The sequence below is a fragment of the Scyliorhinus torazame genome, chromosome 4, assembly GCF_047496885.1.
Source record: "Scyliorhinus torazame isolate Kashiwa2021f chromosome 4, sScyTor2.1, whole genome shotgun sequence".
Classification (NCBI taxonomy): Eukaryota; Metazoa; Chordata; class Chondrichthyes; order Carcharhiniformes; family Scyliorhinidae; genus Scyliorhinus; species Scyliorhinus torazame.
The window spans coordinates 219378713-219406655 of NC_092710.1; the positions used below are offsets into that span (position 1 = coordinate 219378713).

Sequence of the window (27943 nt, forward strand, 5' to 3'; positions counted from 1 at the left end):
TTCCATATAATAGCAAAACCCTGTCCATCTTAACGATAGCACATCCACAACCCTCTGGGATAAAGAATTCAAAAGATTCACAACTCTTGAATGAGGAAATTCACCTCCACGTCAATCCCAAATGGTCAGCATCTTATCTTGAAACTGTGACTTCTTGTTCTAGATTCCCATCCAGAAAGTAAACAGTATCAGGCACATGGGAACACTGCAACTTCCAAGTTTCCCTTCAAGTCACATTCTATATTGACTTTGAAATATGTCATCATTCCTTCACTATCACTGAAAATTCAATCCCAAGGCCTTTTCTCTGCTTCAACCATGTATCATTGAATCTACTCTTCGCTCCTTCAACAGTAGATTAGTCTGCAGTCCTTGTACCTTTGCTCCACCACCAAGGTCACTCTTCAAGCCATGATGCTTCTGTTCATTGGAATCCCTCTGAAGCATGGAATTTATTTCTGGTGGCAGAGGTCCCCCACACCAGCTGGCGAACTGGTAGGAACCCCGTATCGCCTTTCCTGGGAGGCTGAACACTATTTCAGTGAAATTCAGCACTTAGATGGACAACTTCAGGCCTCACATTTGATCAAGTCGCTGTTAAGGCAGAAATCCTGCACTAGAGGCCTGCCAGCCAATTCAAGACTACCAGCTCTCTATTACCAGAAGTGTCCCCAAGAGTGGTTGCCATTTCGAGTAATGTACTGAGGCCTTCACCGTGGATCATTGCTGGATTCCTGGAGAGAGGTAAACAAGTCAGAATTGGATTCTCAGGGTGAAAGTCGTCAGTGAGGGATGGCAAGTTGGGGTCAGGTGCAAAGACAAGCGGGTAACTTTCAGCAGCTGCCCTCACCTTATGCTGAGCCCCTCGATTGGACACTAAGTTTTCTGAACAAGGGACTCTCAGTAGGCAACAGACAAATTTGACAATAATGATAATCGCTTATTGTCACAAGTAAGCTTCAATGAAGTTACTGTGAAAAGCTTACTAAGGGGAATTTAGCATGGCCAGTCTACCTAACCTATACATCTTTGGACTGTAGGTTTGATGGGCAGCATTCTGTGGGCACGGGAGATTTGGTCCAGTTAAATCTCAGGTCCATCATTAACTCCCAGTGAGTTCAGGAATAATTGGTTTCAGTTGACTCATTAACAAGTCTTAACAACATCTCAACAACAGAAGGTGGATTTTCAATGTTGCTCCTCCCACCCACCTGATTATAAAGGACACTTTTCCCACCACGGGGAGTCGGATATGCGGTCTCCAGCACAAATCTTACTGTCTGCCCACCATCTTGCACGTTCCTGAGGGTTCCATTAAATTCGGTCCAATATTTCACTCCTTTCGAAAGCTTTTTTTTAAAATCCTGTCCTTTGATTTTTATTTTGATCCCTCCCACACTGAATGGTCCATTTCTTTTTATACTTGTATTTAATATTCACCTTTCTCTGTCATATGAAGTATTCTTAGATTTTATCTCAAAATAACTGTTAAAGAAACATTAACTGCAACCCAATGCAGTCTTATTTTGTATCTCAGTAAATAAATAGAAGACATTTAAATTTTAAAAATACTTTATTTCTCCTCTATTCCAGCTTCCAAATTTAAAACATTACTTATCACGTGGTAATACTAATTAACAATGAAAATATTTTCAGGTCCTTAAGTTATGATTCAGGCTAATAATGTGTAATAGCATCGCATGACAAACTCTATGATTTGTATACCATTTGTATAATTAGAATGCTTCTTATACATTTCAAGATCCCGCATAACTGAACTGCAAACATTTGTTTTTTGTACATTCATGCATATATCTAAAATACAGCTCTCTGATTCATATAAGTTGTCATTGTCACTTGTCTATCTGATTGTAATAATGCACTGTCACCTGTCAATTGGCAAACAGTGTGACAGTTGCATTCAGTTACATCGTGCACATGTGTGCTGAATGATTTTTGGCAAAACCTCCCATGACAAATGACTGTTACAGTTCGAAAAATTGGCCCAGTTATCGAAGTTATATATTTTGGTTCAGTTGCTCCTGAAGTCATTAATCTGAACTCTTGTCCTCTTGTAGTGCCAGCAGAAATTGTTTCACGATAATTAACTGCAAATTACTTTATCGCGTTGATGCATGTAATACAAGAATGTAATAATTGTTACTTATGTCTACTCTTGTTCCTGTCTTATATTCTTGGCACTCTTTCTGAGAAAAATCTTGCGTTCATTCTTCTTTAGAGGTTTTTTCTTGATCGTTCTTTTGTTTATCTGTAGACTTTTCAAAATTATAGTTAAACTTATTCTGAGAATTAGGATCCTGGCTACTGGATTGTTCCTCTCCTTTCAAAAACTCTGATTTCGAACCGGATGGAGATACATCATCAGATTGAACAGATTTATCGAAAACAGTTCCAGGATTAATTTGATAGTGATATTTCTTGCGTGTGGAAAAAGTTATTTGCTTGAAAACTAGGTAAATTATTTCAGCCAAATTTAGAACAAGTGACAGACCACTCACAGCCAACATGAAAAGAATGAAGATGGTCTTTTCTGTTGGGCGTGAAATAAAGCAATCTACCTTATGTGGACAGGGATATCTGTCACATACATAAATGGGACCCAAAGAAAATCCAAACAAATACCATTGACCTATAATGAAAGCAACTTCAAATATAATTTTACACAAAACTTGGAGTATGTAGGTGAATAATAGGATTCCTTGTATCTTTACTTTCCCACGAGTTATAATGTACTTTGCCTTCTTGACCTTTCTGAATATGATTTCACTTCCATTGGTTTCTCTTTTGCCCTCCATGTGGATTACGTGTAAAGCATGTCCAAGATATAACAAGGTTGGGGTTGAGACAAAAATGATTTGAAGAACCCAAAAGCGAATGTGAGAGATGGGAAAAGCTTTATCATAACAGACATTTTCACAGCCAGGTTGGCGTGTGTTGCAAACAAAGCCAGACTGTTCATCACCCCAAACCTTCTCTGCACCAGCCCCAAGCAGTAAGATCCTGAACACAAACAACGTGGTGAGCCAGATTTTCCCAATCACTGTAGACTGTGACTGAACTTTATCCAGGAGTCTTCCAAGAAATGTCCAGTCTCCCATTATTCAAAAATGAAATCTGTCAAATTAAACAGAAGCTGAATTATAAATTTGAAGTAAATCATTCATGTTATTGTGGAAATGATAATGTACTGATTTTTTGAGTCATAGAAAACTAGAGCTTTAAAGTACAGAAAGGACACCTTTGGCCCATTGTGTCTGCCAAGGCCATCAAGCACCTACCTATGCTCAACCCATTTTCAGACACTTGGTCTGCGGCCTTGCATTCAAGTACTCAACTAAATGCTTCTTAAATGTGAAGGTTCCCACCTCTACCAGTTCCAGATTCCCACCATCCTCTGGGTAAAAACACTTTTCCTCAAATCCCGTTGAAATCTCCTGCCCTTGGTCATTAATCCATGCCGTCTAGTTATCGAGGCCTCTGCTAAGGAGAAATAATTCTTCCTATCTTCTCTATCTATGTCCTCATTGTTTTGTACAACTCAATCAGGTCCCCCCTCAGCCTTCTCTGCTGTATCCACGGGGTGAATTTCTGTGAGAGCTCCCCACTCTCTTGCTGTAACTTCAGCAGAGGAGCTATAGGAATTCTGGAAAAATGATACAATGGACAAGCATGAGCATCTCTGGAAAGTCACCCCCCCCCTCCCCAAAGATATTCTCCATTCAAATGTAAACATGTCCTTGAAATATTAACAGCATTACATTTCATATGTAGCATTTAGTGCAAAAGTAATTTTATAGAGATGAAATAGTGAAAATGTTTGACCTAGGACAAAATAAATACCAAAATAATCAAAAACTATATTTAAATAGTTGTTAAAATGAAACTCCTGATGGTTCTCTTTTTTGAGGGGGAGGGGGGGTGTTAAACTGCTAGCCATTCTGGTTCTCAACTGTAAAACAATGAAGAGTGGGAGATGACAAATATTTTACTCCAGCATTGTTTTTGACTGAAAATTGTATTTGTGTCATGGTTTATCTCACCTCTCTTAAATGTTGAGCAATTAGTATTGAAGCAATGGAAGAAGCATTCATTCATAGCATGTACAACATTTTGCATCCCCCATCTCACAGTTAATCCTCACTGGTGGTAAATGCAGTTTCTCCTGGTTTTAAAACTGCCATTAATTTAAAAAGCAAGAGTGCAAAATATTCCTGAGCATTATACAGTGAATAAAGATTAAATGCAATCCTAGACAAAAGGCAGAAAGACCTCTTTTAAAATAATATTCGTATGTGTTCTTTAAGTTTTATAAACCATTTTAATAATTGGGTGACGCAACTCTCTAGACCTGGAGATTCTGCAATGCAGTCATTATTGCAATCTCAGTTTAGCATGCATGTCGTGAGATTTTGTACCCAGTCTTTGATCATGAATGCCCTTATGTGGAATGTGTATACGAGCCTCTTGAATTTTACTGCTAGGATGTCTTAATAAAACAAAATGTGGTCCTCTCAATGGTCAGGAAGAGTCCAACACAAATGATCTTTTCCTTTTTTTGAGGTACAATAAGGTGGACTATTCCATATCTATGGTTGAATAAATCAATTATTGATGTAAGGATCCATATGTAGTTCTTCAAAACCTAGATATCCACCTGTGAATTACAAACATTTAATGACGATCCTGAATGGAAGATGTAACAAGGAACAGTAGCAAAGTGGTAATGTTACTGCAGTAATAATCTCAAATTATGCTTAAGGCTCTGGAGACATGTGGTGGAATCTTGTATTCTCACTGGTGCAAAGCTTGGAAGTGGAAAGGGAATGTTCCTGACATTGATGGTGGCATACTAGAACCCTGTCGTCTTCAAGTCTCCACCTGAATTATGTTCTGGGCAGAAAAGCCCAATAGCGGCCTTCGCGCCCTGCTGCTAATTAGTACCCTTTAATTGGCCCTGCCATCAAATAATGACCACTTGAGGACCTCACCCCGTTGATGCTGGTTTTAATCCAGTGGTGTGCGGGTTGACCAATCAATATGTGGCATTCACAACAGGCAAAGACGTGTGAGCTGCTTATCACTTCCAGGGGACAGCAGGGGTGGGGGGAGGAGTGAGGTGGTCTGTGTTCAAGCAAAGGCACTCAGTGTCTGATCAAGAGACCAAATATCAAGAAGGGAGACTTGCTGATAGCCGAACCGCCTCCCTATCTGCCAACTCCCTGCACCTCTCATCCCGTGACCCTACCGTGTGAAACAGCCTCCCCCTGCACCCCCATCAGTTGTGGTGCTGAAAGTCATCGCAGTGCTGAATTTCTACATGTGAAATCCAAATAGATAGTGTCCATTGCTTACCTTTCATCGCCCTCACTGTTACTTCATAAAAACTATCAATTGGAATAACCAATCTGTACGGCTCTACTTAATTAACTCAAACCTCCCAAGCACCAGTTGACATTTTTCCCCGATTAATTTTTCTAAAATCTTGTCTTGCATTTTTAAGTCATGGGTAAGGCTAGAATACTTAATAAGTACATGATGTTTATGTTTACCAAGGAATAGGATGCTGAGAAACTGTCAGTAGAAGCGGATATGGTAGATGTTTTGTTCAGGGTCTAGATGAGGTTTCTTTAGGATTTGCCTGTTACCCTATGAATGCTACCCTAGACTATTTTATGTTTATTAACAGATTCTCATTCCCTGGGGCACATGATATGTCCCCACCGTTGTCTCATACACATGTTCACTCTTATGGGACCTGGAGGATGCTGGTATTGTGAGGTAATTGACTGTCACCACGTGCTGCCAATACTCAGGAGGCATCTGCTGCTGCTGGGGTATACAAATCTTTCACCTGCCTGGCTAATTCCTCCAAGATTGTATCCCATCACCTGTTGCCCACAGAACGCCGCAGCTCATTCATCATCCACTCATACTCACCCTTGCGCTGTCCGTGTGGAGTTTGCAATTTGTTCCTGTGTCTGCGAGGGTCTCACCCCCACAGCCCAAAGATGTGAAGGGTAGGTGGATTGACCACACTAAATTGCCCCTTAATTAGAAATTTAAAAAACAATACACAGGCTTGCAATATGAAGGTCATTGACCTGCTTTTGACACAGGCACAAGGTACACTTCCAAACCGGTCAGATACTAACCTCTGCTGCTATCTCCATCCAGGCTTCCTTTGTTGGGTAGTGGGTGGGGGGGGGGGGGTGCTGTCCATAAGGAACAGGAATTCTCACTGTTCCCCTGCAGCCTGGAGACAACCCTGCAGGTAAATATTGTTGAACTCTGGAGGCCACTCACTCTTTATCTGCCCTGTGACATTCTCCTGGTAACAGCCTCCTGCTACACTCCATGGACTGAGCACTGGATATACAGCAGTTAAAGACTATTGTTCTGAGAGATATTGATGTTCGTCTGGCAGAGGAACATTATTGGTCTGGGAAATAAAAGTTGTTGGTCTTGGAGGTGAAGCTTGTTGGTCTGGGAGATGAACATTGTCAGTCTGGGAGGTGAAGGTCTGGGAGATGAGATGTGGTTCATCCGGGGGTTGAAGGTTGTTGATCTGGGAGGTGAAGGATGTTGGCCTTGGAAATAAAAGTTGTTGGTCTTGGAGATGAATATTGATGGTTTGGGAGATAGAGTTTGGCAGTCTTGGAGGTGAAAGTTTTCGGTCTCGGAGATGAAGGTTGTTCTTCTGAGAGATGAAGTTTGTTGGTCTGGGAGATAAAGTTTGTTGGTCTGGGAAATTAAGGTTGTTCGTCTAGGAGATGAAGGTTGGTGGTCTGCGAGATTGAGTTTGGGGGTCTGGGATGTGAAGGTTGTCAGTCTTGGAAATGAAGGTTGTTCATCTAGGAGATGATGTTTGTTGGTCTGGGAGATGAAATTTGTTTGTCTGGGAGATGAAGACCTTCTGAAGGACAATTAGAGGTGAGCAATAATTGTTCGTCTTGTCACATACATGAACAAGAAGTACTGAATTAGTCTCTTACATTGGTGATATTCTTTTTGTTATTTAAGATAAATAAGGCTGTAGGAATGAACAAGATTGATGCCAGTCTATAAAATCCAGCTATGTGACAGTCATGAGGGTGCCGATGTTATGTATTTCCTCCCTAAATAATTTTTACATTATTATGCTAAGAACAGTGCTGAATCTTCTTGATCTGTAGAATTCTTGCAGAGTAATGGAAATAAAATTAAGCCTTGGAAGCTTTTTTTCAATAAACTGGATGAAGCTTCTTCCTGTTACACTCTATGTTAATCCTGAGAGCACTACTAAGGATACATTGCCCTTCATTTTAGAGACTGCCGATTCAGAACTGATCTATATTCTTGCAGCACTTTTCTACATTGCATACATTGGTGTCAGATTTGTCTCAGTATTTCAATGAAGGTCATAAAATATATCCGTGCCCCTCAGATTACCACCCAGTAGTGAAGCTGAAAATCTACTCCCTCATCAGAAGGTGGATTGCATCTACTCAGAAACAAAATGATTTAATTTAATTTAATTTAAACAATGAATTGCTCTCAGTAAACAAGAGGAAAAGAGTCAGTGTGAGCATCAGGCAAGGAAGTCAAAGACGATAGAGACGCAGGTGAAATACTGTCAGAACACTTTAAAATGTTTGTTAACTTCTGAGACTAAATATGACAGAGGGTGATATCCCTGTCGTTCCTCCACTGAAATTGAATTTTTCAAGCTTGAGGAATGGCCAAACTGGAAAAAGCATTGGAAATGTGTCAAGTGTAGCAGATAGAGTGGAACATTAGACAAGAAAACACAATGATTTACTGCACAGGTAATATAGCAGACAATATTCTCACAGGATTCAGACAGACAGACGGTGGCAATGAAAGCCATGACACGATGATGAGAAAATTTAATGACATTTTATCATCAACAAAGTTGCGGTTTATGCAAGGCTTAACTTAAAGTAGCAAATGCCCCTGATATACCATTCACACCACAAACTGCAGCATAATCTGTAAAAACTCATTGAGGTTAATTTTCAACTGGCTGATGACCATTTCTTACCTGAAGAACAAAAGCTCATAAATTGAAAACACATAAAAGCCAGCTGATTTCTTGCCGTCCCCACCTAGCAAGCAGCAGAGTGCTCCTTTAACATCTATGGCGACATTTCAATGAACCCCAAGCCCAAACATAGTTTGGGCCTCCTGAGATCAGTTTTAGGTGAGCAACCCAACTCCACTGAGTTTGGGACTATGGAAGTGAATGGGAGTTGAATACTGCCCAGAGAAAGAGCACATTTCAAGCAAAAGCATTGTAATACATCTCGCAATAGATGAAGGTAAGTGCCCAAACCAAATAGAAAGATCAGCTATACATTCTGGTACCCATAGTACAAAACGTGTATGTGACACTGGGGAAGGAATAAGAAAGATTTACAAAGATGATATCAAAACTAAGAGATTGCAACTACTGGAATAGACTACAGGCTGAGGCTATATTTCCTACAAAAGAGGAGGTCAGAAAGTGACAGAATAGAGTTTTTTTTAAATAATAAGGATTTGGACAGGGTAGATTTAGATATCAGTTTGCATTTAGTGTAGCAAAATGTTCCAATGAGCTTCTCATTATCAAACAAAATTTAACATCAAGCCACAGAAGGAGATGATAGGAAAAATGACCAAAGATGCCGTTACATTGAGAAGTTTTAAGGAATGTCATAAATGAGTAGAGTGAGGTGGAGAGATTTAGGAAGGGAATTTGACGCATAGGGCCAAAACAGCTGAAGGCAGGGCTGCCAATGATGGAGTGACCTAAAAGTGGGAATGAGCAAGAAGCTTGGAGAGTGATCTTCACAGGTTGTAACAGCGGAGAATATTGCAGAGGGAGATAGGGGCAAGGCATGAAGGGATTTGAAAGCAAAAATGAGAATTTGAAAATCAAGGTACCCCAATAGAAGCAGAGATGTGGAGGAACAGATTGGGAAACAGATTTTGGAAAGGTGCAAAAGTCACAGGGTAGTAGTCATGGGTGACTTTAACTTCCCAAACATTGAGTGGAAACTCTTTAGATCAAATAGTTTGGATGGGGTGGTGTTTGTGCAGTGTGTCCAGGAAGCTTTTCTAACACAGTATGTAGATTGTCCGACCAGAGGAGGGGCAATATTGGATTTAGTACTTGGTAATGAACCAGGGCAAGTGATAGATTTGTTAGTGGGGGAGCATTTTGGAGATAGTGACCACAATTCTGTGACTTTCACTTTAGTAATGGAGAGGGATAGGTGCGTGCAACAGGGCAAGGTTTACAATTGGGGGAAGGGTAAATACGATGTTGTCAGACAAGAATTGAAGTGCATAAGTTAGGAACATAGGCTGTCAGGGAAGGACACAAGTGAAATGTGGAACTTGTTCAAGGAACAGGTACTACGTGTCCTTGATATGTATGTCCCTGTCAGGCAGGGAAGAGATGGTCGAGTGAGGGAAACATGGTTGACAAGAGAGATTGAATGTCTTGTTAAGAGGAAAAAGGAGACTTATGTAAGGCTGAGGAAACAAGGTTCAGACAGGGCGTTGGAGGGAAACAAGATAGCCAGGAGGGAACTGAAGAAAGGGATTAGGAGAGCTAAGAGAGGGCATGAACAATCTTTGGCGGGTAGGATCAAGGAAAACCTCAAGGCCTTTTACACATATGTGAGAAATATGAGAATGACTAGAGTGAGGGTAGGTCCGATCAAGGACAGTAGCGGGAGATTGTGTATTGAGTCTGAAGAGATAGGAGAGGTCTTGAACGAGTACTTTTCTTCTGTATTTACAAATGAGAGGGGCCATATGTGGATAGAGGACAGTGTGAAACAGACTGGTAAGCTCGAGGAAATACTTGTTAGGAAGGAAGATGTGTTGGGCATTTTGAAAAACTTGAGGATAGACAAGTCCCCCGGGCCTGATGGGATATATCCAAGGATTCTATGGAAATTGCAGAGCCATTGGCAATGATCTTTTCATCCTCACTGTCAACAGGGGTGGTACCAGGGGATTGGAGAATGGCGAATGTCGTGCCCCTGTTCAAAAAAGGGAATAGGGATAACCCTGGGAATTACAGGCCAGTTAGTCTTACTTCGGTGGTAGGCAAAGTAATGGAAAGGGTACTGAAGGATAGGATTTCTGAGCATCTGGAAAGACACTGCTTGATTAGGGATAGTCAGCACGGATTTGTGAGGGGTAGGTCTTGCCTTATAAGTCTTATTGAATTCTTTGAGGAGGTGACCAAGCATGTGGATGAAGGTAAAGCAGTGGATATAGTGTACATGGATTTTAGTAAGGCATTTGATAAGGTTCCCCATGGTAGGCTTCTGCAGAAAGTAAGGAGGCATGGGATAGTGGGAAATTTGGCCAGTTGGATAACGAACTGGCTAACCGATAGAAGTCAGAGAGTGGTGGAGGATGGCAAATATTCAGCCTGGACCTCAGTTACCAGTGGCGTACCGCAGGGATCAGTTCTGGGTCCTCTGCTGCTTGTGATTTTCATTAATGACTTGGATGAGGGAGTTGAAGGGTGGGTCAGTAAATTTGCAGACGATACGAAGATTGGTGGAGTTCTGGATAGTGAGGAGGGCTGTTGTCAGCTGCAAAGAGACATAGATAGGATGCAGAGCTGGGCTGAGAAGTGGCAGATGGAGTTTAACCCTGAAAAGTGTGAGGTTGTCCATTTTGGAAGGACAAATATGAATGCGGAATACAGGGTTAACGGTAGAGTTCTTGGCAATGTGGAGGAGCAGAGAGGTCTTGGGGTCTATGTTCATACATCTTTGAAAGTTGCCACTCAAGTGGATAGAGCTGTGAAGAAGGCCTATGGTGTGCTAGCGTTCATTAACAGAGGGATTGAATTTAAGAGCCGTGAGGTGATGATGCAGCTGTACAAAACTTTGGTAAGGCCACATTTGGAGTACTGTGTACAGTTCTGGTCGCCTCATTTTAGGAAGGATGTGGAAGCTTTGGAAAAGGCGCAAAGGAGATTTACCAGGATGTTGCCTGGAATGAAGAGTAGGTCTTACGAGGAAAGGTTGAGGGTGCTAGGCCTTTTCTCATTAGAATGGAGAAAGATGAGGGGCGACTTGATAGAGGTTTATAAGATGATCAGGGGCGTAGACAGTCAGAGACTTTTTCCCCGGGTGGAACAAACCATTACAAGGGGACATAAATTTAAGGTGAATGGTGGAAGATATAGGGGGGATGTCAGAGGTAGGTTCTTTACCCAGAGAATAGTGGGGGCATGGAATGCACTGCCTGAGGAAGTACTTGAGTCGGAAACATTAGGGACCTTCAAGCAGCTATTGGATAGGTACATGGATTACGGTAAAATGATATAGTGTAGATTTATTTGTTCTTAAGGGCAGCACGGTAGCATTGTGGATCGCACAATTGCTTCACAGCTCCAGGGTCCCAGGTTCGATTCCGGCTTGGGTCACTGTCTGTGCGGAGTCTGCACATCCTCCCCGTGTCTGCGTGGGTTTCCTCCGGGTGCTCCGGTTTCCTCCCACAGTCCAAAGATGTGCATGTTAGGTGGATTGGCCATGATAAATTGCCCTTAGTGTCCAAAATTGCCCTTAGTGTTGGGTGGAGGTATTGACTTTGGGTAGGGTGCTCTTTCCAAGAGCCGGTGCAGACTCAATGGGCTGAATGGCCTCCTTCTGCACTGTAAATTCAATGATAATCTATGATTAATCTAGGACAAAGGTTCGGCACAACATCGTGGGCCAAGGGCCTGTTCTGTGCTGTATTTTTCTATGTTCTAAGGTGTTCCTGGACTGGAAGTCAAAGTAAGTCAACGAGGGGAGGTGTGAACAGAATGTGGAGCAAATTAGGTTATGGGCAATAGATATTTAGAAGAGCTCAAGCGATGATGGAAGGACACTCAGGAGCATGTTAAAATAGTAAATTCTAATGGCAGCGAGGGCAGGGTTGGAAGTTCCAGCAGTAGTTCAGCCAAGGCAGGCGTAGAGTGGAACAATGTTATGGAGATGAGAGTAGACAGTTTTGGTTATGAAGTGGATATGAGGTCAGAAGTTTCTGGTCAGACAAAACTCCAATGTTTTGTCTCGTTCAGTCTCAGATAGTTGCCAGTAGAAGGGATGGTCAGTGGTTAGAGTACAGTTTGTGGAGGGAACTGTGGACAATGGATTTGGTAATCCTCATATTTAATTGGAGGAAATTTCTGCTCATCTCATCCTGGATGTCAGGCAAGCAGTGTGACAAATCAGAGAAAGTGGAGACGTCATTAAAGTTTGGTAGTGAGGTAGAGCTGGGTGTCATCAAAGTCATTGCAGTACCTGATGTTTTATTTTCAAATGAGAAAATATTTCCACTTGTGGAGAAGTTCAAAACTGGGGATCATTATTATTAGATAGTCATGATTTAATCCCAAAAGGAATTATTTTATAATAATAATGTTTATTGTCACAAGTAGTACATTAACACTGCAATGTAGTTACTGTGAAAAGCCCCTAGTTGCCACATTCCAGCGTCTGTCAGGTACACAGAGGGCGAATTCAGAATGCCTAATCCACCTAACAGCACGTCTTTTGGGACTTGTTGGGGGAAACCGGAGCACCCAGAGGAAATCCACGCAGACACAAGAAGAACGTGCAGACTCCGCACAGACAGTGACCCAAGCCGGGAATCGAACCCGGGTCCCTGGGGCTATGAAGCAACAGTGCTAACCACTGTGCTACCGTGCCGCTCATATTTTATTCAGAACATGCAATTTGCTACCAGATGGAATAATTGAGTAAATACAAGAGACAGATAGTTGGTTGATAGGGTGAAGTGAAATAAGGAGGAAGGAGGCTTTTGTGGAGGATGGACTTGTTTCTATGGTGCAAATAATAATAATAAAATAATATAATAATCACTTTTTGTCATAAGTAGGCTCCAATGAAGTTACTGTGAAATGCCCCTAGTCGCCACATTCCGGCGCCTGTTCGGGGAGGCCGGTATGGGAATTGAACCCACGCTGCTGGTTTTGTTCTGCATTACAAGAGCTGTTTAGCCCACTGTGCTAAACCAACCCCTATAGAATGCAATGCTGTGTATTAAGTATGGAAAAGCTGGCTATTATTCAAGCAAATGAATAATACAATTCCAGTTGTAAGATTTGTCACTAATAGGGCAGTCAGCAAGAAAAAGGAGGCAAACGATTGTGGTTGAGGGAGGGAGGGAGGATTACAGGAAAGGTGCATGGGTTAATAGTGGGCCCAAATATTCATGTGTGGCTAGGGGGAGAATTCCTACTGCACAATGTGTCATAAATAAAATATAAAATAGTTTTGGGCTATCTTGAATAACCATCCTTGGCCTCGTTAAAGGCTGTTGGCTAGGTCATTTAATGCCCAGTACAAGTGAATAGATGCACATGGTAATTTACAATCTGGTTCCTTTATATCCATGATTTGCATGTCAATGGTGACCTCCATCCTGAAACATTTGAAGGCCTCCAGCAAAACAGCAGCCGCCATTATAATTGGGTGGTAAGTGACCTGATCCCATTTTCATGCCACTGCTAACGTGTACTATAAATTTGATATTCTTGCAATTGTCCTGATGAGTACAAGATGAAAAGCTTCAGCAACATATCTCTCCTCTCAGCAAAACTCAAATTCTGTACCACCAAGCAAATATGTATTATTTATACATTTTAACTCCATTTTGCTTCAGGTGTCCATTTTCACCATTTAGTAATTAGGTGCACCTGGTCATGGGAAGCAGCATTAACTGTCCAGAGATACCACCATTGCCCCCCTGTCCCTCACCCCTTTCCCCATCCCGACCTCTCCACAGTGGGAATAGGCATATCCATTTCCTTTCTCTCTCAATCCAACAAAAACCTAGTGAAGGCCTTAGTTTCAGCTTTCAATAGGTTAGCAGGAAGAATCTTCAGGACCCTTTCACTTCTTTTAGGTCACTTATTGGTTCTTCTGCTACTTTATTTGCATCCTCATTGCAGCAACACGGCGATTGTTCTCTTGGGCTCCATGTCAGGAGCTTGCCTTGGATCTCTGAATTCCCACCATGAGAAATAAGTTAGGTTCAAGATGCTCAAGACTCAATATACCATGCTTCCAATTGTTATTTCTGGCTTCTTTAAAGAGGAAATTCATCCTAAACCCCTGGATAATACCTTTCATGTGATTTCATGGTTGCTTTAAATAGTATTTTCAAAGTGTGTTGTTATGGGCTCATTTGCTGCTAAATGATGTTTGTCCAGACAGTGCTTTATGGTAATTAGCAATGAAATCTGGTACTGTGCTTTCATGGTATATTTTACGCACTGTTTATTCTAAATCATTCATAGTCAATATGGAACAGGTGGGCTAAATTTGACCTAACAGACATGACAAACCAATTTGCTAAACGATTCAATCATTCCTAAAATCTCAGGCTGGTGATTCTGGGCATAAGAGTCTGAGTCAAGCTAGAACCTGTGACACAGTGGGAGGCTGTTCTGTTAATATCAGATATGTGTTTAAACATGAAATTACTTCTATGGGTCCTCTTAACAGAGGGCAGCACGGTAGCACAGTGGTTAGCACTGCTGCTTCGCAGCGCCAGGTTCCCAGGTTCGATTCCTAGCTTGGGTCACTGTCTGTGCGGAGTCTGCACATTCTCCCTGTGTCTGCGTGGGTTTCCTCCGGGTGTTCCGGTTTCCTCCCACAAGTCCCGAAAGATGTGCTTGTTAGGTGAACTGGATATTCTGAATTCTCCCTCTGTACCCGAACAGGTGCCAGAATGTGGCGACTAGGGGCTTTTCACAGTAACTTCATTGCAGTGTTAATGTAAGCCTACTTGTGACAATAAAGATTATTATTATTATTAACAGGGTGTAGTCCTTAAACCTGCCACAGATCATTGGACACCAAGCAGGGGAGAATCTTAAAGAAAAACTATTGACTTAAATACAGTAGAATTGTGCTTTTATTTGTGTGGTTAGAATTGTAGGATGAGTGTTTAAATCCACAATCACGAGTAAATTTCCAATATTGAACAGGATATCAAGGGGTTGTAAAATGCATATGCAAGTTGCTTTGTTGCACATTTGCTCACGCAGGCAACTGAGTGCAGGGAATGAAATTATGCTAAGTCATTTGAGATTCGGAGTAGTTACTCAAAATTAGTAACAAGGAGGAATTTAAGACCTCTTCCCGCATGGGTCACATGCCTGGGAAGAGGAGAAAATGCTTCCAGTTTTGACTATTGAGGGTAATTTCATTTTTCTAATCTTAAAGGTTGTTTATTTTTATATAAGTTACTTGGAAATTAATTTGTACAGGGGCACAGCTCTATTTTAAAAAGCTGAACTTCAAATAATGTGTGATTAAAAAAGTATTTCTCTTATTATTTGTGGTATTATAGGTATTACGGTACCTGATAGGCTGGAGCACCATGGGTGGAAACTGTATGCTTTCTATTGGTTCGGATGTTTGGTAGCTCTGCCATGCTAGGCGGGGTATAAGAACCTGTGCCGCCCCAGCCTTCATTCTGTACCTGCTGCTGGGGGAAACATCTAGCTTATTAAAGCCTTCAGTTGGACGACAACCTCGCTTTAGTGGTCATTGATCGTGCATCAATTTAATAAGCTAGTTTTTTTTTTTAAGAAGAAAGGATAGAGCTCCGAATCAAGCCGGAGTGTCAGCAACTCAGCACCCATGCGGCAAACTCAGCGGCAATCTTCAAGCACTGGCTGGCGTGCTTTAAAGGGTATCTCGGGATGGCCGAAAACACACCCACCGGAGAGCAGAAAATGCAAGTCTAGCACTCAGGGGTGAGCCCGGAGATTTACACCCTCATCGAGGAAGCAGAAGACTTTGATGCAGCAATAGAGCTGCTAAAAGGACACTATATTCGCCCGGTAAACCAGGTCTACGCTCGGTACCTACTTGCAACAAGGCAACAAACCCCTGGGGAATCGCTGGAAGAATTCTACCGTGCACTCCTGGTGTTGGGGAGAAGCTGCAGCTGCCTGCAAGTTTCGGCGAGCGAACACACTGAACTCTTAGTCCGGGACGTTTTCGTGGCAGGTATGCTATCCTCACAAATCCGCCAGCGACTGTTAGAAAAAGACACTCTGGGTCTCGGAGGCACGGGCCCTTGCAGGCTCCCTGGACGTGGCCTCCAGGAACACCCACATTTACGATCCCGACCGCGCGGCAGCCCCCTGGCAGCGTGGAACCCCTCCGCAGCCGACGCGAGACTTCCCCCATTCCCCCACCGGCCTGTGCTGCAATGCGGCCTGGCAACCCCGGGGGGCCCCGCTGCTACTTTTGCGGGCAGGCCAAGCACCCCCGCCAGTGCTGCCCGGCCCGCGTATCCACCTGCAAGGGATGCGGGAAAAAGGGCCATTTCATGGGGGTATGTCATGCCCGTCCAGTTGCCGCGGTCTCCGGCAGCGAATGCAGACCGCAACCACAAACTTCTCCACAGTCCCCGTTCGGCCAGCGGTCGCCGCCATCTTCCTATTCCAGGGCCACGTGCGGACCCCAGGTGCCGCCATCTTGTTCCGCGAATGCCACGTTGGAGGGATAGGCGCCGCCATTTTGTGCACCCCCAGCCATGTGCAACCAATGGGAGCCGCCATCTTGGATGAGCCCCCAGGACCCCAGCTCGGCTGACCACGCACTGCCCGAAGAGAACTCTCAACTGCTGCGATTAGCCTCGGTGACCCTGGATCAGTCCCGGCCTCGAACACTCTCAACTGCTACAACGACCGTATTCATCAACGGGCACGAGACATCCTGCCTAATCGACTCTGGGAGCACGGAGAGCTTCAGACACCCCGACACGGTAAAGCGCTGTTCTCTCCTCATCCACCCCGTTAATCAAAGAACCTCCCTGGCCTCCGCTTTAGTGGTCATTGATCGTGCATCATTATTCTGGCAGTCATCACTTTCATTTAGTAACCAGTCTCAAGATGTCTACTGAGCAGCTACTCAATCTGTTTAGATAGAAAATGGTGATCATGTATTTGGAAGTTTTAGTGATCACAGAGAAGTCCAGTTCAAGCATATGAAGAAAACTATTTAGTGTATTCAGCAACTATAGCCACACAACATTCAGGTCCCAGCCAGGACCACTCGAGCTCGGCTCCTATCTGGAGCAGCTTTTATGTTCGAGTCCATTACTCTATTGGGGAAGCTCGTATTCCACGAGGCTCATGGGAGGTTAATCAGCCCATCCTGTAGGTCTAGTGCAGGTTATAACATCCCTACCCTCCCCAGTCCGAAGATTCTTGCGAGGAAGGTGGAGCAGGAGGGCGCCTGCTCTTCTTCGCCCACGACTACGCTTCCTGTGCCTGCGAGGCTGCATCAGAGGGTATCATCGCATCGGGGAACGGCATTTCCTGGCTGATCACATGGGGGATACCACTACTGGCAATTGTTCTCTGGTTTGTTCACCGTCAGAACCTATACCTGAGTTTCCATATCTGAGTCAGAGTCGACGATGTCTTGCATCTCTGTGTCGGGTCCCCGGTTATGAGGTGGGGGGGGGGGGGGGGCGCGATGCCCCATAACCCGCCGGTGTTGGCAGAGCTGTTTAGCAATCGGCTGCTCCGGAGGAATTTGGAGTATGCTGGTCTTCAGCCCCTGAGGTGGTGCACATGTTTCTTCATTGTTCAGTCTTGTGCCCGTACTTGGTATGAAACTGGTCCTGTCTGTGGTATAACCGTCCCAAGAATCCACCTGGCACCGTCGGAAAATTTCCGAATATAAACTGTGTCACCTGGTTCGAACCATCTGGCCTGTGTTCGCTGGTTTGGGCTATGCCCGTTTCTCCTGACTACACCGCACTTTCTTGCCAATATTCAGGAACGTGAGGTCGGGGGTTCTGGAGCTGCCTGCCATTAAAGGTTCTGCCGGTGCTAAGCCGGTTGCGGCATGTATCATGGTAAGGTCGCAAAATAAAAATCTAGCCAGCTATGTTTCCGTGGACCCTGAGGTCAGCTTTCTCAAATATCTTTTTAAAATTCGTACCGCCCTTTCAGTCGGTCTGTTTGAGGGTGGGTGATACGGGACTGTGCAGATGTATCACCCCCCGTTGGCCTTCATAAAACCCCTGAACTCCCCGCTGGTAAAGAGCGTGCTGTTATCCATGACCAGCACCTCCAGAATGCCATGTGTATTAAATGAGAGCTGAAGCTTCTCCATCACCACCCTCGATGTAATGGACGACATCCTGTGGACCTCAAGCAACTTTGAATGTACATCTACAATGATCAGAAACATGGATCCCAGGAAAGGACCGGCAAGCTCGGCATGAAGCCACATCCAAGGTCTGCCCAGCTACTCCAACGAGTGCAGTGGGCAGAAGTTTCTGCTACTCGTGGCAGACGCCGCACTGTTGAGCCAGTCGTTCTATTTCCCCATCTAGTCCTAGCCACCAGACATAACTACAGGCGAGTATTTTCATCTTCGAAACACCTGGATGCCCGGTGTGCGGATCCCATAGTATGGGGTCCTGACCCTGGCGAGGGACCATGTCGCGAGTTCCCCACAGGAGGATGCAGCACTTGAGGCTGAACTCCGATATCTTGGTCGAAAACGCCCGCAAGTCATCGGGCAATCTCTAGTGTTGACCTCCATATAAAATGATATGGTGGACATCTGACAATAAGGGGTCTCTTGGCATCCACTCCCAAATCTGAGTCGCGGTGACCGGCAAAATATCCATGAAATTCAGAGTGGCGTCAACTTCATCAGTTTTAGGAGATGGTGGGCTTGGTGACAGTGAGAGTCTGTTCAATGCTTTGGCGGTCGTAACCTGGGTGCCTGTCCGGTGCTCGAATGTATATCCATATGCCACTAGTAATAGGGCCCACCTCTGGATCCTGATAGACACTATCGGCGGAATTGCCTTGTCTTCTTTAAAGAATGGTTAAAAGAACTTTTCAATCTGCACATAGTTTCGCTCCTCTGCGTTCCTTATCATGATCCATGCGATGTGACAACACGGTGTCAATGCCATGTGGTGAGGGTCACACATGACCACAAGCGGTTTCGCGCGGTCATACTGCGACAACAGGCTGGGCGACGTCAATTGCCTTTTTTCCGGGCAAATGCTTCCTTCTGAGGTGCTCTCCATGCCTGCTTCTGGTGTTTATTCAGCAGGGCAGCAGGGTGCATAGGGGAGCGAGTATGGTCACGGGGCTTGGGATAAACTTCCACAATAATTTACGAGCCCCAGAAAGGAGCCCAATTCCGCCTTGTTTCCCGGAGTGGGGGCTTGGTGAATCGCTCGCACCTTCTCTTCTGCTGGGTGCAGACCATTCCGGTCGACAACCTCCCTCGTGTGAAAGACACACTTTTCTCCTTTCAGATGGACGCCCGTCTCCGAAAAGCAGCGAAGGAGCTCAATTGTATCAAACAACTACAAAGTCAATAAAAAGGTATGAAACCAGACCACATCGACCTAGGTACCAGAAATAATAATGGCAACATGGAATCACTACCATCACCATTCTTGGGTAAGGAAAACGCCTGCTGATTATCACTAACCTCCGCCGCGCCCTCTGCCGCCTTTCCATTTCGCTGATGGGTACCACTGGAGGAAGCACTGAGGGTGTCAAGGGATCAGAATTCAATAATAATAACAATAACCTTTTATTGTCAAAAGTATGAAGTTACTGTGAAAAGCCCCTAGTCGCCACATTCCGGCGTAGTTTGGGTAAGCCAGTGTGGGAATTGAACCCGCGCTGCTATCCTTGTTCTGCATTACAAACCAGCTGTCTAACCCACTGAGCTAAACCAGCCCTATCCATCATCAAGAGTGGCTCGGAGTACCACTACTGACCGAGCTGCTTGAATCCGAAAAGACCTAACTGCTGGACTGGATCTACGGCAACAAGGGGTAAAAACATGCTTGACCTCATCCTGCCTGCTGCAAGTTCTCATGACAGTATCATGTGACCGCCACACAGTCCTTGTGGAAACAAAGTCCTATCTTCACTATGAAGATATCCTCCATTATGCTACCACTGTGCTAAATGGGATAGACTTTGAAAAGATCTAGCAACTCAAGACTGGGCATCCACAAGGCCCTGCATGGTGGGTCATCGGCAACAGCAGAATTTTACTTAACCACAATCTGTAATGTCATGGACCAGCATATCCCTCTCTATAACAAGTCAGGGGATCAACCCTGGTTCAATGAAGAGTGCAGGAGGGCATGCCATGAGGAACACTAAGTGTACCTAAAAATGAGGTGTCAACCTGGTGCAGCTACAACACAGGGCCACTTGTGTGGAAAACAACATAAGCAGCAAGTACTAGACAGGGCTAAGTAATTCCACAACCAAAGGATCAGACCCTAAGGTCTACAATCCTGACATACCCGGTTGTGAATTTTAATTTGTCCTTGGGATATTGGTGTTGCTGGCTTTTATTGACCAGCCCCAATTGCCCTTGAACAGAGTGGTTTGCTAGGCCTTTTCAGTAGGAGGCAGTTAAGAGTGAATCGCATCACTGTGGTGGGTCTAGAGTCATATGTAGGCCAGACCAGGTAAGGACGGCAGATTTCTTTCCCTGAAGGACATTAGTGAACAACATGGTCAATCAGCAATGGTTTCATGGTCATCATTAGATTTTTAATTTCAGACTTTATTGAATTCAAATTTCACCATCACCAATGGTGGGATTCAAACTCGGAACCCCAGAGCATTACCCTGGGTCTCTGGATTACCACTATGCCACCACCTCCTCAATGGTGATGGACAATTAAACAACTCATTGGAGGAGGAGGATCCACAAATATCCCCATCCTCAATATTCAGGCAATAGTACTGAAGACTTGTGCTTCAGAATTTACCGCACTTCCAGCCAAGTTGTTCCAGTCCAGCTACAACACTGGCATCTACCCAGTAATGTGGAAAAAAAGCCGAGGTATATCCTGTACACAAGAAAAAGGACAAATCCAACCCGGCTAATTATTGCCCTATCAGTCAACATACTGTCTGAATTCATAAAGCCAGAGACATGGGGTAGGGGGAAAACGGGTAACACAAATTTTATGTAAATACATTTGGTAAAGATTTGAGGGAGGTGTAGTATAAGAGTATCTGACATAACAAGGATTACTCTGGGACTGGGAAACAGTAGCACCCAGTATGATGTAAAGAGATACATGACCTAAGACTAGAGAGCGTTGTAGACTTGCCAGAGACCTGTGTAGAAGCAAGCATGGAATTATCTCAGAGCTCAGGTAATGTTCAATATTTATGTACAAAGTTATGTGCTTTAAATAAACACTTAATGTTGAACCATACAAGTCTCAGAACATCTTCATGAGAGCTATTGAACATACAACAGGTTCAGCAATCTTTATTGCATTATCGATCCTAGAAGTACAATAAATATTTGAGCAAAATTAAATTACAACTTTTGTAAGGGGAGAACTTTCCTTTTGTAAAGTTCCTGGGAATGCTTTTTTGCTTTATTTAAAACATACAACATAATGATTTAATTCATGTTTTGAAAAACATCACCATAAGAACAATTCAAACTGTAACTTTTAATCTGCAGGGAGAGAACCAGAGAGCATCCTGGGAAGGTAAGTGATTTTTATTTGTATTTTTATTTGCTTTTCAAATTGTGTGGGGGGGAAACTGAAGTGACATCACAGTAAAGCTGTGACCTGATTGGCTGGTTGAGAATTTACACTAAATTTAAAAATTAAGCATTGTTAAACTAATTAAACATAATTACTTAATTACTTAATTATAATTTAGAGAGGTATCTAAGTCAAAGATCGGAGAGTACTGTATTTAGCTTTCACATTTATAGTAGAAATCTAGTGCTCGGAAACATATAGTTAACAGTAACTTTTTTTTTCTAATTTTCAATTTAATTTACTAATTAATTAACTCAATGTCAATTAGAGGGGTGCAGCAGTTGGATGCACTTAGGAGCATGCAGGTGGCGGAAAGCGTCATAGATAGCAGTTATATCAATGTGGTCACACCCAAGGTGCAGGCAGAGAAATGGGTGACCACCAGAAGGGACAGGCAGTCAGTGCAGTGAGGCTAGAAATAGGAAGATAGAGCAGCTAAACACGTGGCTAAACAGCTGGTGTAGGAGGGGGGGTTTCCCGTTATCTGGACCACTGGCAGCTCTTCCGGGGCAGGTGTGACCTGTATAAGAAGGACGGGTTGCATCTAAACTGGAGAGGCATAAATATCCTGGACACGAGGTTTGCTAGTGTCACACGGGAGGGTTTAAAGTAGTATGGCAGGGGGGTGGGTACCGGAGCAATAGGTCAGAAGGTGAAAACATTGAGGGAGAACTAGGGAATAGGGTCACTATGGCTCTGAGGAAGAGCAGACAGGGAGATGTTGCTGAAAACAGCGGGTCTGGTGGCCTGAAGTGCATATGTTTTAATGCAAGAAGTATTACGGGTAAGGCAGATGAACCTAGAGCTTGGATTAGTACTTGGAACTATGATGTTGTTGCCATTACAGAGACCTGGTTGAGGGAAGGCCAGGATTGGCAGCTAAATGTTCCAGGATTTAGATGTTTCAGGCGGGATAGAGGGGGATGTAAAAGGGGTGGCGGAGTTGCGCTACTGGTTAGAGAGAATATCACAGCTGTACTACAGGACTTAGAGGGCAGCAAGGCTATATGGGTAGAGATCAGGAATAAGAAGGGTGCAGTCACAATGTTGGGGGTTTACTAGAGGCCTCCCAACAGCCAGTGGGAGATAGAGGAGCAGATAGGTAGATAGATTTTGGAAACAAGTAAAAACAGCGTTGTTGTGATGGGAGACTTCAACTTCCCCAATATTGACTGGGACTCACTTAGTGCTGGAGGCTTAGACGGGCAGAGTTTGTAAGGAGCATCCAGGAGGGCTTCTTAAAACAATATGTAGATAGTCCAACTAGGGAAGGGGCTGTACTGGACCTGGTATTGGGGAATGAGCCAGGCCAGGTGGTAGAAGTTTCAGTAGGGGAGCATTTTGGGAACAGTGACCACAATTCAGTAAGTTTTAAGGTGCTGGTGGACACGGATAAGAGTGGTCCCAGGGTGAATGTTCTAAATTGGGGGAAAGCTAATTATAACAATATTAGGTGGAAACTAAAGTACCTAGATCGGGGCAGATGTTTGAGGGTAAATCAACATCTGACATGTGGGAGGCTTTCAAATGTCAGTTGAAAGGAATTCAGGACCGGCATGTTCCTGTGCGGAAGAAGGATAAATACGGCAAATTTTGGGAACCTTGGATAACAAGAGATAACAATAGGCCTCGTCAAAAAGAAAAAGGAGGCATTTATCAGGGCTAGAAGGCTGGGAACAGACGAAGCGTACGTGGAATATAAGGAAAGTAGGAAGGAACTTAAGCAAGGAGTCAGGAGGGCTAGAAGGGGTCTCGAAAAGTCATTGGCAATTAGGGTTAAGGAAAATCCCAAGGCTTTCTACACGTATATAAAAGCAAGAAGGTAGCCAGGGAAAGGGTTGTCCCACTGAAGGATAGGCAAGGGAATCTATGTGTGGAGCCAGAGGAAATCGGCAAGTTACGAAATGAATACTTTGCATCAGTATTCACCAAAGAGAAGGAATTGGTAGATGTTGAGTCTGGAGAAGGGTGTGTAAATAGCCTGGGTCACATAGAGATCCAAAAAGATGAGGTGTTTGGTGTCTTGAAAAATATTATGGGAGATAAGTCCCCAGGGCCTGATGGGATCTACCCCAGAATACTGAAGGAGTCTAGAGAAGAAATGCTGAGGCCTTGACAGAAACCTTTGGATCTTCACTGTCTTCAGGTGATGTTGCAGAGGACTGGAGAATAGCCAATGTTGTTCCTTTGTTTAAGAAGGGTAGCAAGGATAATCCAGGGAATTACAGGCCGGTGAGCCTTACGTAAGTGGTAGGGAAATTACTGGAGAGAATTCTTCGAGACAGGATCTACTCCCATTTGGAAGCAAATGGACGTATTAGAACATTACATGTTAGTGAGAGGCAGCACAGTTTTGTGAAGGAGAGGTCGTGTCTCACTAACTTGATAGAGTTTTTCGAAGAGATCACAAAGGTGATTGATGCAGGTAGGGCAGTGGATGTTGTCTATATGGACTTCAGTAAGGCCTTTGACAAGGTCCCTCATGGTAGACTGGTACAAAAGGTGAAATCACACGGGATCAGAGGTGAGCTGGCAAGATGGATACAGAACTGGCTAGGTCATAGAAGGTAGAGAGTAGCAATGGAACGGTGCTTTTCTAATTGGAGGGCTGTGACTAGTGTGTTCTGCAGGGATCAGTGCTGGGACATTTGCTGTTCGTAGTATATATAAATGATTTGGAGGAAAATGTAACTGGTCTGATTAGTAAGTTTGAAGATGACACAAAGGTTGGTGGAATTGTGGATAGCGATGAGGACTGTCAGACGATATAGCAGGATTTAGATCGTTTGGAGACTTGGGCGGAGAGATGGCAGATGGAGTTTATCCGGACAAATGTGAGGTAATGCATTTTGGAAGGTCTAATGCAGGTAGGGAATATACAGTGAATGGTATAACCCTCAGGACTATTGAAGTCAGAGAGATCTAGGTGTACAGGTCCACAGGTCACTGAAAGGGGCAACACAGGTTGAGAAGGTAGTCAAGAAGGCATACAGCATGCTTGCCTTCATTAGCCGGGGCATTGAGTATAAGAATTGGCAAGTCATGTTGCAGCTGTATAGAACCATAGTTAGGCCACACTTGGAGTATAGTGTTCAATTCTGGTCGCCACACTACCAGAAGGATGTGGAGGCTTTAGAGTGTGCAGAAGAGATTTACCAGGATGTTGCCTGGTATGGAGGGCATTAGCTATGAGGAGCAGTTGAATAAACTTTGTTTGTTCTCAATGGAACGACGGAGGTTGAGGGGTGACCTGATAGAGGTCTACAAAATTATGAGGGGCATAGACAGAGTGGATAGTCAGAGGCTTTTCCCCAGGGTAGAGGGGTCAATTACTAGGGGGCATAGGTTTAAGGTGCGAGGGGCAAGGTTTCGAGGAGATGTACGAGGCAAGTTTTTTACACAGAGGGTAGTGGGTGCCTGGAACTCGCTACTGGAAGAGGTGGTGGAAGCAGGGACGATAGTGACATTTAAGGGGCATCTTGACAAATACATGAATAGGATGGGAATAGAGTGATACGGACCCAGGAAGTATAGAAGATTTTAGTTTAGGCGGGCAGCATGGTCAGCACAGGCTTGGAGGGCCGAAGGGCCTGTTCCTGTGCTGTACTTTTCTTTGTTCTTTGTTCAAACAAATAATATTAATTGTGGTATTAATTCCAGGGTTTATTTTTCCCAATTCTTCTCTTTCATTTATGAAGGTGCAACATTTTGCAGTTCCATAGATGATGTTAGCCCTTCAGTATTTCCCCAAGGGAACGTTCATGAGCTTTGATGACTTTTGGAAAACATCACAAACAAACACAATCTGGTTCTTACCATTATTCATACATGCACATTTTCCAGTGTAGCTCACTTGACATTAAACAAGAACAGAAATCCTGTCTGATTTTGTTTCACCCTAAACCAAGTGATTAACTTTCTTACTACAGGTTTCTTCCCTCCTAAAAACAATGCCACCATTCAATCCTATCTTTGCAAATGTTTCCTTCTGTACATCCACTTCTGTCCCATCTTCATCCTTATTCTGCTACTAAATCAATAGCATCCAGTCTCTGCACAACACTTGTAACAATGCTTCATCATTACTCACTGGTCAATCTATGTGTTTCACCCTCTCCCAGACACTATGTAAATTCATCCCTTTAGGAAGCTTGAACAGAAATGAAAACATTAATTTTAATCCAGGTCACTTAGCTGGATGTCTGGCACTAAAATACTTGGCAAGCCCTGTTCATGGTAATTGATGACAAAATAATGTTATTTTCCACAGAGTTTAGTATTTTACTACACAACGGAGGATTTAATTTCCAATTGACGGTGCATGAAATGCAGAAAACAATGCTATTCAGATAAGCCAACTGCAGTTTTCCCCATGCAGTGCAGCCACATTGCAGAAGTACCTCCATTCGACCCAGATACCAGGACGTGTGCTGCATTACTGCAATACTTAGAAGTCGATGAAAATAAAAGATTGGAGAGATTTGTAACAGATGAATGAATTGATATTGTCCATTTTATACTATCACCCAAAGTCAAAATTACTCATATAAATCACCCCAAAGTGTTTACAATTTTGCTAACAGATAGCAAACAGAGGAACTCCTATTTATACTTCACACTTACAGAAGTATTTTAAAAGATAACAAGAAACCTTTTGCACTTTAAAGTATGTGGCTTCTCTCAGTTAAGCTTGTGCACTGGGCAACCGTTAGAGCAACAGTGGCAGGGGACGAAGAGCAAATTGTTTGCCACACAGTTAGGTTGGGGTTAATTCATGAAGGGTGAAGATGTGTAACAGTATAGATCAGGAAGAGGCTACTGAGGGTCCCGGATGTGTGCTGCCATTCTGTTACATCATGACTGATCTGTATCTTAACTCCATTTACCTGCCTTTGTTCCATATCCTTTAATCCCCTTATCTAACAAAAATCTATCAACCTCAGTTTTGCAATTTTCAATTCACCTAATCTCAACAGCTTTTTGAAGAAGTGGAATATGGATATAAGCAATCTATTTGGAAAAGTACAATATAGAATTAGCGTTTTCTTTCACACAGCTATAGGGTTTTTGTACTATGATGGACAATGTGTGCTGAACCAGATCAGTCTAACATTGATTCAGCAAAATGTGCAGTGTAATTTGCCAGAGCCTTACATCATTTTGGCTTCAACCATGCTGTAATATAACTGCAGTCAGTGCAAAGCAACGCTTCAATACTACCAACACAGAAACTTTTAAGGCTGTTTCGATTTTTCAAATATTCGCACAGACTGACTTTTCTATCAATGCTCTGATAATAAATCCACTATCCTGTTAGCCACTTGATAAGAGGCAATGTTTTGTAGACTCAGCCAACATTAAAATTCAACTGGCATTTGGGGTCTAGTAAGCAGAGTATGTAAGCATGAAAGCATAGCATTCCTCTTCCAGGTTAGAGAATGTTACTGACCCTGTCTGTATAACTTAGTGCTGACGGACTGTCCCACTAAGCACTGGTCCCAAATTAGAGTCCATAGTGTGATGGTATATACGGTACAGTTTACGTTTGGTTAATTTGAAAGTGATTATACATGATTGCTTTGATCTCCAGTCTCTGTTAAGTTAGGTCATCTCATTTTGCTCAATGATAGGGGCATTACAAAATGTTACAATCAGCCCCAGTGAGCCAGAGCCAGGGGAGCAGAAAACAACTAAGAATGATTCAATACCTAGCGACCTTCACAAAAACGTTGTACAACATCAGGGTGAGTTGTAATAGCCCCACCAGTCATGGCTCATACACACCCCAATCGAAAATAAACATATTTAGTAGAGTGAAAAAAATCAGTAAGAGAAAATTCAGAAACATAAATCACAGGATTATTAAAGATGCATAAATTGTCTTTACATTTAGAGCGATATAAATGTATTCAAAACTGGAATGTGGAAATTCAAGCTGAGCAAAAATATTTTTTCCACAAGCCAAATAAGAATCATGCCATGAAAGAACTTGGTTCATTGAATAACATTGAATGGGAACAGAATCACTAACCTGCTTTAAATAACTCAGAAAAAGACAATCAGCCTCGAACAGCATAGAATGATCTTTAAAACGTGCAGCTGTTTAAATATAATGTGAGAAAACAGGGTATTGCATAAGAATTTCAAATGTTTGCTGTTCCAAAATGTTGTAATCACCAGTTTATTTATCTCTGCTTTAAAGGTTAGTCTTGCCAAACTACAAACATAGAAACATAGAAAATAGGAGCAGGAGGAGGCCATTCAGCCCTTCGAACCTGCTCTGCCATTCATTATG

The 27943-nt window shown here is 43.3% G+C and overlaps 1 protein-coding gene across 1 annotated transcript; it reads right to left on the minus strand.

Annotated features, from left to right (window-relative positions):
• Positions 1 to 1554: 1554 nt before the first annotated feature.
• Positions 1555 to 27757, minus strand: LOC140410766 (gap junction Cx32.7 protein-like). Its single transcript, XM_072499355.1, has 2 exons — positions 27680 to 27757; positions 1555 to 3135 (listed from the first exon to the last, which is right to left on the minus strand). Exon 2 carries the CDS (start codon positions 3117 to 3119, stop codon positions 2226 to 2228), a length of 894 nt encoding a protein of 297 aa, XP_072355456.1. The 5' UTR covers positions 3120 to 3135; positions 27680 to 27757; the 3' UTR covers positions 1555 to 2225.
• Between the last annotated feature and the right edge of the window lie 186 nt (positions 27758 to 27943).

What these genes read in the sequence shown, in the direction of transcription:
- LOC140410766 (XM_072499355.1), bottom strand. Translation starts at nt 3,119, where the DNA reads ATGGGAGACTGGACATTTCTTGGAAGACTCCTGGATAAAGTTCAGTCA.